Here is a 13,640-nt window from a genome sequence, read left to right as displayed (position 1 = left end):
GCTCTCTTATAATAAAGGGTGAGTGCAAATGAAGGCGTGCCCAAATGAGTTGTAGTAGTTCTTGTTACAGAGTCTATAAAAATACTATTGACTAAAGAGTAGAATAGTTAAAAAATGTGTTGTTATTCCAAGTTATGGAATTATGCCTTTGAGATCCAAAAATATACGCTCAATTCTGTTACAAGGGTGGGGATGGGATGGGAGCTCGGTTTCACCTACAAAATTGGTTGCAGTCCAAAAAAGGTTGAGAAACTCTGATTTAAATGGAAGAACCTATCACACATGATCACCTAATATAAAGGCCACAGCTCACCTCCTCCATTAGATAAGCATCTGAATAGCATGGTGTTTGGGTTCAATGAGACACAAAGAATGTGCTTGTTATTTTAATATGTTTATTAGAATATTAACATATTCATGAATATTAATGATTAGGCACGCAATATGGAGATAGAGGAAAAGAAAGGGCTCTAATAGTTTGGTCTGCATGCCTGCCTAATACAAGACATCAGAAATTAATATCAACGTTAATAATAATAATAATAATAATAATAATAAAAACATGCTTGCATTGTGTTGTAAGGGTGTAAAGTAATATCAATAGACATTGTTTAGATTTAGCTTTATGCATTTATATAAGTGTTTGTATGAATGCATCAGTATAGCATATGTGTAAGCAGGGAAATAAATATCCTCAGTATGTCTGTATGCATCTGTTTATGAATAATGTTTATTGTACATGTACTGATATGTAGCGTGTCCATGAATACTTTGTGCAGTTCTTGAGTGAGGCTAAATTTATTTTTGTTCAATAGTGGTGCCCAGAGCTCCAGTATTCTCTGTTCTTCTACAGATAAAATGAACTGACATGAAGAACATCAGTACAAGTGTAGACATCAATAATTCATATCTCTAAACTCAATACCTCAGCTATAAAGTCAAATGTACAACCTTCTAGGGTAAGAATGCCAATCTAACACAAGTTTCTACATTATGTCGAATACAACTACATTGGCAGACAGAAGCGTATTTAACATCAGTATTCTTATTCTCTTTTGCAAAGAAGTTTTGGAGCCTAATTTAATTTCAAGGCAAAACTCACAGACAGGGAGGAGAAAAACCTTGAGTAGAGTATCTCTCATGGCCAATCATTAATTATCTTTGTACAATTGTGCATTAATTATGCTTTATTTGCCTGTTTATATTTCAAGGTCTAGCCTCTTGAAGATCAAAGAACATCTTGTTAACAGTGTGGACATTTTTGTGGTTTATGTACAGTAAGTAATAGAAATTGAGAATATCTGAAGGGCCAAATTCTTTGTGTTTGCCTCTTTCTGCTGCTCATTGTGGGTGATATTTTGCTTTTATTATTTTAAGTTTAAATCTGAAGACTCTCATGAGAATCATTGTTTCTTTCCACCCTGACATGGTGTATCACAGAAATTATATATTTTTCAATATGTAACATCTATACATCTTTTTGGTAACAATTTACAATAAGGTTTTATTCCCTAACATTAGTTAATGCAATAATTAGCATGAACTAATAATGAACAATACTTTTACAGCATTTATTTTTCTTGGTTCTTGTTAATTTCTACATATGCTAATACTTTTTTCACATTAAAAGTTGTATACGTTAACATTAGTTAATGAAAAATGAACTAACATAAACAAACAAAGAATAATAGTATTTTAATTAACATTAACCAAGATGAATAAATGCTCTAAAAATGGTCAATATTTAGTTCACGACACCTAGTGCATTAACTAATGTTAACGTACAGAACCTTATTGTGAAGTGTTAACATCTTTTTTTTATGTGATAATTTAAATTATAATATATTTTTTTACAGTTTTAGTATATTGCACAGTTATATTGTAGTATATGCTATAAAATTATATAATTAAAAAATGTAATAATCCTATAACATCTATGCACTTTTCTTAGAAAATAACAAAAATGACTTAAGGCGAACTAAGAGTATGAATCGACAATATGTTGCTATTCAGTTTTAGCTGAGCAATTTAGATTGAATTGAACTCCAAGGTTAATGTACTGTGTGATGGTCTCATAAAGTTCAAATAAAAAAACAAACCCCTCTTGGGTTAATATCTCGGCATCAACATCTAATAATCTAATCTCCATGACGAGAACTGAAACAAACTCTCATTCAATGCCATTTAGACATAGCTAATTTAATTTATGTACTCCCAAATATGGCTCATCAAAATTATCAATACAAGATGAACCCTTTTTAGGCAAACATCAAATTATGATAACAGCAAAAATGCTATTTCCATCTAAAGTCTCTTTCTAAAGTACCAAACAAACCTAAATTCTCAGTACAGTTAGATTGATACTAGTTTAGCAGCTATAAAACCAATGACCATTTCTATTTTCACCCTCTCAGCCTTTCACAAGTTCCTTCGGTCATCAAAAGCTACTGCCGTTAAGCCCTCTAGGTGATAAAAAACCACCAAGGCCCCACAAAGGCATGAAATGGCAGCTAGTTTTTTTAATTGGAACATGCTTTTCCCCAGATTTTCCGTATTGACTCCATCCTGTGAGCCAGACAAGAGCCAATACGAGATCTAATAGACAAGGTCTAATCGATAACACTCAATTTTCAGATCTGATTCCAATCTAAAGCATCTTGTAAGGCAAACCTTTCATCATACAGCATGGCCAGATGCCATGAACAGCAGCATGTAACCTATTACTGTAGCCCTCAAAACAACTGGAGCCACCCTAGTTAATCAATGGCCGGTCTGCACTGTCATGGTCCTTTGTTGGCTACTATGTTGGCGCCTTTGTGGTAGATGTGTGATATTGCAATGTCATGCTACAATTGTGGTAACTCTCCTTGTTGATGCTTGAGGCTCTTGTAACTAATGTAGGTTTGATACAAAGGTGACAATGATCAAAGAGAACATAGACACAGTTAATTTGATTCAGTACTTCAATGTGCTTCAGAGTTAAAAAGGTAACAGTGAATGGCCATGTCATATTAACAGTGATGCCTTTGTGTGGATCTGAAAAAGATACAGTGATTGGAAAGTTCAAGGCTACTGACAGGCATCTTGCATTCTTTTCTCCTCAAAAGTAATGCTCCTTTTCTTTTATACACTCTTTCTATAATGTAATTTCATACCTAAAAATACATTTCCTCTTTTTACAACAGCAGGATGAGACAGGGTGATCTTCGGTGTGGCATATCATCTGCTTTTCTCCTTCTGCTTTCTTTTCTGAAAAGGAAGAATCTTCTCCTATTTTTGATGCTTTGCGGTTTCACAGCTTCAAGCTTAGCTGTTCATCCGGTCTTCTAATTTAATTTCACCACAAGTCGAACCCCCAGATTGACTCCAGATCAAGAGATGAGGGTATAATGCATTTGGTCCAGTAATGAAAAGGATTTAGGGGTAGAGCATACCTCCCTGTGGAAGGGCAGGCTTGTCTTTTGTAGAGGCCTGGTCACAGTCACAGTGCAGTTCATGTTAAGGGATACGTAATAATGGGCTCTACTTTTGAAGGATGACAAGGGAATTCAAGCTCGGGGACAGATAGAGACAAAGAGACAACTCACCAAGCAAGCTAACCAGATGGTGTACATTATACTAAGAGATATAATGATTAGAAACAAGTAATATTCAGACGTGCAAAGGGCGGAATCCTTATGCTGCACTTCAATTAGTGTGTGTTGAGACAGACAGCAAACAACAGAGATAACAAACAAGATGATAGATAGATAGATAGATAGATAGATAGATAGATAGATAGATAGATTAAAAATTGAACTAAGAAAGTTTAAAGTGCTACACTTCTGGAGATTACGTCCATACAATGAAAATTCAGCAGCAAGTCTTTCACTTCGTCCAATCAAGAACATCAGTAGTCCATGTAATTCTTGAAGGGTCGATTTGATATGCAGAAAAGAGCAGTGAAGAAAAGTTGGATCCATTCTAGGATTGTTTTTGTTCAGCGGTGGGCTAGACCTGTTTGACAACTGGTTATGGAGTTTTGAGAGAAGTGACTTGAAGGGCGACTGCAGGGGCGAAGAGTCTGGAGTGTGCTGTGGACATCGGAGAAGGTGAACAGGGGAACGGAGGGTTTCCAGGACTTCTCAGGTTATGGTGAACTCTCCAGAGAGGCTGCAGAGAAAAAGAGAAAAGAGAGAAGCCAAAATGAGGAAGATAATTTTTTTTAATTAATTATAAGCTTAACAGGAAATCAGAGGGGAGGGGTTAGGGCACCTCGCTGGGGAATGAATATATCCTTATTACAAAAGGAATAATCCTGTGCATATATTGCTAAAGAAATTACTGATTATTGGCAGTATAACGATTGGTCAACTTCTAACCCAATGGTAGAATGGGAGGCATTTAAAGCATGCTTGAGGGGACATTTAATACAATTTTCATCATACTTAAAGAAACATGCTGCTATTCAATTAGTAGAATTAGAGATAAGTATAGAACAATTGGAGAGATCTCTGTTTGTAAATTATGACCCACTGAAATCGATGAACTTCAAAAGTTCAAACTTGAATATAATTCAATTTTACAGAAGAAGGCTGAATTTGCTTTGCTTTGTTGCAGACAGAAATATTATGAATAGGGAGAGAGAGCAGGGAAAATATTAGTTCAGAGAGTGAGACAAGAGCATACATGGACATTATTACCAGCAGTTTTAAATGAAGATGGAATCTTAATTATGGAAGCAGTGGAAATTAATAAAGCATTTGGCACATTTTACAAGAAACTGTATAAATCTCTAAATATCAGAAACTTAATCCAGCTTAATATACCTTCATTATCAGAAGAGGATCAAATAAATGTGGGTAGGGATATCACAGTGGAGGAGGTTCAAGTTTGCGGAAGTTACCGTCCCATCTCATTAATAAACACGGATACGAAAATCTTATCTAAGGTGTTGGCAACTCGGCTCGAAAAACTTTAACCTATACTAATACATTCAGACCAAGTAGGTTTTATTAAAAATAGAACTTCAGCGGATAATGTTTGTAGATTACCCCATTTAATGTGGCAGACTAGGACTAGTACGATACCCAATGTGGCCTTCTTCCTTGACGCGGATGAGGCATTTGATAGGGTTGAATGGCAGTATTTGTTTAAAAGGCTGGAAAGGTTTGAGCTTGGACAGTTTTTTATTGGGTGGGTCAAATTATTATATTTTGGTCCAAAAGCCTCAGTAATGACTAATGGAATAACATCTGATCCATTTCCTCTTTACAGAGGAACTAGGCAGGGGTGTTCCTTCTCCCCTCTTATTTTTGCTCTTGCGTTGGCACCACTAGTTATTGCAATTGGCCAGAATAATATTTGTGGTATTAAAGCTGGATGGACTGAACATAAATTACTAATGTATGCTGATGATATCTTACTTTTAACAACTAATTCTGCTATAGCTGTACCCCATGTATTAACACCGATGAACACTTTTTCCTCTATCTCAGGATATAAAATTAATTGGATGAAGTCAGAGGCAATGCTGCTATCAAGATTTGTCCTTCTAGTATTAGACAAGGATGGCAATTCCAGTGGCGCCCTTTAGGATTGTCTTAAGGAATTAAATTGACACCAAGTTTAGATAATATTAAGACAGTAAGTTTGCTCCCCATTATACAAAAGATTGAGAGTACATTTTTGAATTGGTCTAAATTAGGGTTCTCATTAATGGGTAAGATAAACATAATGAAAATGATAACCATAACTCAAATTAATTATGTTACTCAATCACTACCACTGTCGTTTCCACCCAATTTAGTGAAGAGACTTCAGAAAATAGTAAAACATTTTATGTGGTTAAGCAAAAAAAAACACTTCTTAATGGTACCAAGCTATATGCAGCTTGCAAGGATGGGGGCCTTAGTTTACCAAGGGTGAATTGGTATCATTACTCTTTCTCCCTGGCTCAATTATCTAAAACACAGCTGCCCTTGGACCAAGCACCAGCTTGGGTTAATATCAAAGAGGAACTCACAAAACCATATCCTCTCCATGCTTTTATTACTCAGACATGAGATACCCCTTAAGAATCCTGTGTTAGCATTTGCAAATGAAAGTTGGAAAACCACACATCAGATAATAAAATCTAATCCAAATTTTACAGGCAGATGCTCTATTTGAAATATTAAGTTATTACAAATTGGAAAGAAGTCTCTTCATTGGGTGGAATTGATTAAGGCTGGAATAATTGATATTGTGGATGTGTTAAAGGGGGGGATCAATTTAGTTCTTTCGAACATCTGGTGACTAATTTTAACCTTACTAGGACAGATTTCTGGAAGTATCTTCAATTAAGGAGCTGTATTGTAAGTACCTTAAGAAAAATGCCTGTAACTTCTAAAAATTATATCCAGGAGTGGTTTCAAACGTGTTGTTTAAAAAAAAGTTCAGAGCATCCCAGTTCTACTCTTTATTAAGGCGGTCACACCCACCTAATTTTATAGGTTTAAAGAGATGGCACAAGAGACTTGGCAAGAGGTAATTGGCTCATGGTATAAAAACTCTCGAGAAATGCAGACTCGATTAATCAGTGACAACATATTTAATAGAGTGTACTGGACACCTTGTAAAATGGCTACACTAAAATTAAAAGATACTGATAAATGCTTGAGGTGTAGTTCTTATAAGGGAACATATGTACACATGTTCTACGAATGTTCAAATGTAAGAACATTTTGGTTACATATTATAACATTTCTGAGTGATGTGCTTGTTGAAAAACTTAATGGAAGTCCATCTCTCTGTTTATTGGGTATTTTACCAGAGATATTAGATGTGAATAAGGATCAAATTAAATGGTGTAGACTGACTTTGTTAACAGGTTGTAGAATAATACTTAGATACTGGAAATCTGTAAGAAATATTTATTTTGATGAATGGTTGGGGAATTTACAAAAATTGCATCGTATGAAGAATTGATTTATTAGAAAAATTATGATTATAACACCTTCTTAAAGAGATGAGGCCCTTTCATGTCTAAAATTGGTAAAGAAATCTGGCCAGCTTTATTGGATTATCACCACAATGGATATACGAAACTGATTTCCTATAAGGTGCATATCATTTCCTGCAGATGTACAGTTGATGTCAGAAGTTTACATACAAATTAGCCAAATACATTTAAACTCTGTTTTTCACAATTCCTGACATTTAATCATAGAAAAAATTCCCTGTCTTAGGTCAGTTAGAATCACTACTTTATTTTAAGAATGTGAAATGTCAGAATAATAGCAGAGAGAATGATTTATTTCAGCTTTTATTTCTTTCATCACATTCCCAGTGGGTCAGAAGTTTACATACACTTTGTTAGTATTTGGTAGCATTGCCTTTATATTGTTTAACTTGGGTCAAACATTTTGGGTAGCCTTCCACAAGCTTCTCACAGTAAGTTGCTGGAATTTTGGCCCATTCCTCCAGACAGAACTGGTGTAACTGAGTCAGGTTTGTAGTCCTCTTTGCTCGCACATGCTTTTTCAGTTCTGCCCACAAAAATCGGATTGAGGTCAGGGTTTTGTGATAGCCATTCCAGTACCTTGACTTTGTTGTCCTTAAGTCATTTTGCCAGGTATGGAGGTATGCTTGGGGTCATTGTCCATTTGAAAGACACATTTGTGACTGAGCTTTAACTTCCTGGCTGATGTCTTGAGATGTTGCTTCAATATATCTACATCATTTTCCTTCCTCATGATGCCATCTATTTTGTGAAGTGCACCAGTCCCTCCTGCAACAAAGCACTCCTACAACATGATGCTGCCACCCCCATGCTTCATGGTTGGGATGGATTCAGCTTGCATGCCTCACCCTTTATCCTCCAAACATAATGATGGTCATTATGGCCAAACAGTTCAATTTTTGTTTCATCAGACCAGAGGACATTTCTTCAAATGTATGATCTTTGTCCCCATGTGCACTTGCAAACTGTAGTCTGGCTTTTTTATGGCAGTTTTGGAGCAGTGGCTTCTTCCTTGCTGAGCAGCCTTTCAGGTTATGTCATTATAGGACTCGTTTTACTGTGGATATAGATACTTGTCTACCTGTTTCCTCCAGCATCTTCACAAGGTCCTTTGCTGTTGTTCTGGGATTGATTTGCACTTTTTGCACCAAACCACGTTCATCTCTAGGAGACAGAATGCATCTCGTTCCTGAGCGGTATGATGACTGCATGGTCCCATGCCGTTTATACTTGCGTACTATTGTTTGTACAGATGAACATGGTACCTTCAGGCATTTGGAAATTGCTCCCAAGGATGAACCAGACTAGTGGAGGTTCACAATTTTTTTCTGAGGTCTTGGCTGATTTCTTTTAATTTTCCCATGATGTCAAGCAGAGAGCCACTGAGTTTGAAGGTAGGCCTTCAAATACATCCACTGGTACACCTCCAATTCAGTACACCTCCTATCAGAAGCTAATTGGTTAATTGTCTACTTGACATAATTTTCTGGAATTTTCCAAGCTGCTTAAAGGCACAGTTAACTTAATGTTTGTAAACTTCTGACCCACTGGAATTGTGATATAGTCAATTAAAAGTAAAACAACCTGTCTGTAAACAATTGTTGGAAAATTACTCATGTCATGCATAAAGTAGATGTCCTAAACGACTTGCCCAAACTATAGTTTGCTAATATTAAATCTGTGGAGTGGTTAAAAAATGAGTTTTAATGACTTCAACATAAGCATATGTATACTTCTGAATTCAACTGTATGTGTCTGATTTTTTTGTATATTTTTGATATGTTTTTTTGTTGTTGTTGTTGTTTTGTATTTTTGTCTTTTATTAAATCATAAATCAATACAATTATAAATATAAAAAAAAAGAAAATTCATATTAAGTGCGTCCATTTCATTTGTTTCTATTTTTATTTCTCCAAAGGTATTTTATGGGAAACATTTGAAATGATGTTGATACTTCATTAAAACATAACTGAGAACTCCATTAAGGTCTCCTGAGCAATGAAATTTTCCTCTGGGGAGAGAGGGAAATGAATTGGGAGGCACACAGTGGAGGAAACAAATGGGTTCCATTGAACACAATATACATGTGTAGAAACAAATGGATGAACTGTTGTTATTTACCAATAAGAGTCCAAATGGGAAAAAACGTACAATTAAATATACCAAAAAGGAGAAGAGGTAGTGGAAGGGCAAAAGTAGGGAGAGAAAAAAGTACATAAAAATTGTGGTTACAGTGGTGAATCTACAGCAGAAAAGCTATCTCAGAATTCAGTAGCATAGAAGCTCTCAGAATATCTAACTCATCTGACCTTTAGGAGAGAGAGATAAAGGTAGAGAGAGAGAGTGCCTAAAGCAAAGTGCGACACCTGCCACAATTTAACTGACAAGTGACATGTATGACATTCTACAGCCGAAATCTGGTCAGATGGTCACATTACAGCATGAATCCACCATAAAATACCCTGTAATGTATGAATCACAGTTGTGTTATTGCTTGTACTAAAAATCAATACACACACACACCACAATCACACAAACGCACACTACATTATCTCCTAGAGAGGACCCTGTTAGAGCACAAACAGTCCAAGAACATACATGGGCTTCTGGCTACAGAAAGCATATCTAGTTTTTGAAATTCATTATCATGGGGTAGACTGACAAGCTGTCAAACTAGTGTACGCAGGCTCTCCATCCCAAACAGCCGCATGCGCTGCTGCTGTCAGTGAGTAGGGGGAGGGTGGGAAGTAGTGGGAGGTGGCTCTAGAGCTTCAGCTGAACGATATAGCCGCCTGCTTTTTGTTTTTGTTTGTTGCGAATCAAGGTCAGGAATTTTCCTTCAATTTGCCAGGATAAGTGCTGACATGCTATACACAGAGACAGGTACATATTTAGACTTACAACCAGACACACACAAATACAATCATCTGGGCAATCTTTCCAGCCAATAGGTGCTGCTCTAAGACCAACAAAATGATAGAACTAATGATTTTAAATATAGCAATATGTTCCATGGCAGTATCATGGTTTTTGGACAAACACCATGGTAAAACTATAGTTTGTTTTTTGGAAATGGCAACATGATAACGCCGTGGTTCTTAGACATGGGACCATGATAATGCCATTTTTTTTGGGATATGGTACCATGGTAATGCCATGGTTTTTTAAAAATGTTACCGTGATAATGCCATGTTTTTTTTTGTTTTTTTTGGACATGCTACCATGGTAATGCCATGCCTTTTGGATACAAACCGTGGTTGTAATATAGTCTTTAAACAAGTACCATGGTAACTCAATTATATTCTTTAAAGTACCTTGTAGTAGCATGTAAATACCATGGTATTTGTATATACAGTATAATTATTCAGTGCCATGGTATATCAAAGTACCATGGTATTACTTTGATGCATCTGATCATTGCACCACCATGGTTTTTTGGACATGGTCCCATGCTAGTGGCATGTTTTTTTTTTTTTTTGCATACATATCATGATTGTACCATGGTAATTCCATGATGTTCTTTGAATTATCTTGGAGTACCATGTAAATGCCTTAGTATTTGAATATGGTAATCACTGGGTACCATAGTAAATATCAAAGTTCCATTTTATCCATTTCATAACAACACAGTACCATAGTAGCACCACCGTATCTTGTATCTTGTAAGGAATGCTATATGTAATTCTAGATGATGTAGTCTTAAAAGTGTCAAAGACATTCTGTTGTGTTCCACCTGCTGAAAAAGACCAGCCTGGTCTCATGAAATTTACATGAGCATTGCAACTTTTTTACAAAACTGAAATTACGTGCTTCATTACACGTTTGGCTGCAGTTTTCAAGTGAAATGTCCAGTGGGGGCACCAAAACTGAGTGAAATGAGGTTGTAAGGTGAATTTTAGATGGAGGTTGTAATAAGTAAAATGTACCTCTGTAACCTAAAACTTTACCCTAAAGCTAACCAGCAGTGTCTGAAAAAATCTAATCAACAGTGTCTGAAAAGATAAATGAGATTTTAACAAAACAGACATCCTTACCCTTAACCAACACCTAACCCTAACCGATGGTATTTTAAAATAAAAATTCAAAATAAAAAAAAAGAAAACACACATTAACTGAAGCAACCACCTTATTTTGTGTCGCATCTATGCCACTTTCACTTTCGTGCATCATTGGCTGGACTTGAACCGCGGTTGACAAGCCCTAAGTCCAATGCTTTATCAGGTGAGCTACCTAGCAAATTACTGATATTGGAATAAGTGTGTATATGTAGGTGGGTCTGTAATACAAGTATAAACATTTTTAGTTTTTCAAATCATGCGTTAAAGTGTTTTATGAGTAACAGAATGAAAAATACATTTTTATTAAAACAAAATCAACAATTGTACTCGTAATTTGTGTGACAATGATTAAACCACACAGTTGTTGTAGTGCCTCTAGTGTTCATTTCACCAGGAAACTGCAGCAAAACGTAGAAAGCGGCACGTAAAAGTCAGTTTACAAAAATGTATATAGAGTAATGTTCATTCCATGAGACCGGGTTGTACAGGTGATGGTCATATAATTAGAATATCATCAAAAAGTTGATTTATTTCACTAATTCCATTCAAAAAGTGAAACTTGTATATTATATTCATTCCTTACACACAGACTGATATATTTCAAATGTTTATTTCTTTTAATTTTGATGATTATAACTGACAACTAAGGAAAATCCCAAATTCAGTATCTCAGAAAATTAGAATATTGTGAAAAGGTTCAATATTGAAGACACCTGGTGCCACACTCTAATCGGCTAATTAACTCAAAACACCTGCAAAGGCCTTTAAATGGTCTCTCAGTCTAGTTCTGTATGCTACACAATCATGGGGAAGACTGCTGACTTGACAGTTGTCCAAAAGACGACCATTGACACGTTGCACAAGGAGGGCAAGACACAAAAGGTCATTGCAAAAGAGGCTGGCTGTTCACAGAGCTCTGTGTCCAAGCACATTAATAGAGAGGCGAAGGGAAGGAAAAGATGTGGTAGAAAAAAGTGTACAAGCAATCGGGATAACCGCACCCTGGAGAGGATTGTGAAACAAAACCCATTCAAAAATGTGGGGGAGAACCACTACGCACAGACGTATGCAAGACATGGGTTTCAGCTGTCGCATTCCTTGTGTCAAGCCACTCTTGAACAACAGACAGCGTCTGAAGCGTCTCGCCTGGGCTAAAGACAAAAAGGACTGGACTGCTGCTGAGTGGTCCAAAGTTATGTTCTCTGATGAAAGTAAATTTTGCATTTCCTTTGGAAATCAGGGTCCCAGAGTCTGGAGGAAGAGAGGAGAGGCACACAATCCACGTTGCTTGAGGTCCAGTGTAAAGTTTCCACAGTCAGTGATGGTTTGGGGTGCCATGTCATCTGCTGGTGTTGGTCCACTGTGTTTTCTGAGGTCCAAGGTCAACGCAGCCGTATACCAGGAAGTTTTAGAGCACTTCATGCTTCCTGCTGCTGACCAACTTTATGGAGATGCAGATTTCATTTTCCAACAGGACTTGGCACCTGCACACAGTGCCAAAGCAACCAGTATCTGGTTTAAGGACCATGGTATCCCTGTTCTTAATTGGCCAGCAAACTCGCCTGACCTTAACCCCATAGAAAATCTATGGGGTATTGTGAAGAGGAAGATGCGATATGCCAGACCCAACAATGCAGAAGAGCTGAAGGCCACTATCAGAGCAACCTGGGCTCTCATAACACCTGAGCAATGCCACAGACTGATCGACTCCATGCCACGCCGCATTGCTGCAGTAATTCAGGCAAAAGGAGCCCCAACTAAGTATTGAGTGCTGTACATGCTCATACTTTTCATGTTCATACTTTTCAGTTGGCCAAGATTTCTAAAAATCCTTTCTTTGTATTGGTCTTAAGTAATATTCCAATTTTCTGAGATACTGAATTTGGGATTTTCCTTAGTTGTCAGTTATAATCATCAAAATTAAAAGAAATAAACATTTTAAATATATCAGTCTGTGTGTAATGAATGAATATAATATACAAGTTTCACTTTTTGAATGGAATTAGTGAAATAAATAAACTTTTTGATGATATTCTAATTATATGACCAGCACCTGTATAAGACAGTGTCATCCTTGGCACTAGATGTCTGAGACTGGATTGATAACACTGTCTCACCATTTCGATGGAACAGCGCAGTCCCAGCCAGACAGAACAAGAGCTGAGAAAAATCGAATTTAGAAAAGCTTCAAATGATTCATTCCTCTTTTCAGTCCGTTTGATTCATTCTCTTTTCTCTGATTAATTATCACAGGCTGAAGTGTGACAGCGGGAGAACAGTTCTGAGAAACCACTCCATTCTCCATCTATCCATGCAGAGCACCTCTGAAACAATGAGATTTGCTCATGCCGCTGGGCTCTGGATGTAAAACCTGCATCCCTGTAGTTCGTATGTGTGCAAAATCACATTATACAACAGTTAGTTCTACGAAACAGAAAACCCGGAATGGAGCTCGAGTGAAGTGATTACAGAATGTTTTGTGCGGGGAGCAAAAATTGCTGTCGCTCCAACCTACAAACTCGGTTCTAGTCCGTGTGTTGCATGGCGAAATGCCAAGCTTAATGCTTTGGCTTCTTTTGGAACTATTTTTGTTGGCAGAA

At 36.7% G+C, this 13,640-nt stretch overlaps 1 protein-coding gene across 3 annotated transcripts in view; it reads right to left on the bottom strand.

Annotated features, from left to right (window-relative positions):
- Nucleotides 1–399: 399 nt before the first annotated feature.
- Nucleotides 400–13,640, bottom strand: part of LOC127420640 (sterile alpha motif domain-containing protein 12-like) — a 161,612-nt gene continuing 148,371 nt past the window's right edge. For all 3 annotated transcript variants that reach the window (XM_051663051.1, XM_051663050.1, XM_051663054.1), the window contains exon 5: nt 400–4,152. In XM_051663051.1, coding sequence (XP_051519011.1) covers nt 4,012–4,152 — 141 coding nt within the window. In that variant the 3' untranslated portion in view covers nt 400–4,011. The remainder of the gene's footprint in view (nt 4,153–13,640) is intronic.

Source organism: Myxocyprinus asiaticus, chromosome 30, assembly GCF_019703515.2.
Source record: "Myxocyprinus asiaticus isolate MX2 ecotype Aquarium Trade chromosome 30, UBuf_Myxa_2, whole genome shotgun sequence".
In the NCBI taxonomy this organism is placed as follows: Eukaryota; Metazoa; Chordata; class Actinopteri; order Cypriniformes; family Catostomidae; genus Myxocyprinus; species Myxocyprinus asiaticus.
The sequence above is the reverse complement of the archived record's forward strand: the minus strand, read 5'-3'. Positions and strand labels throughout refer to the sequence as shown.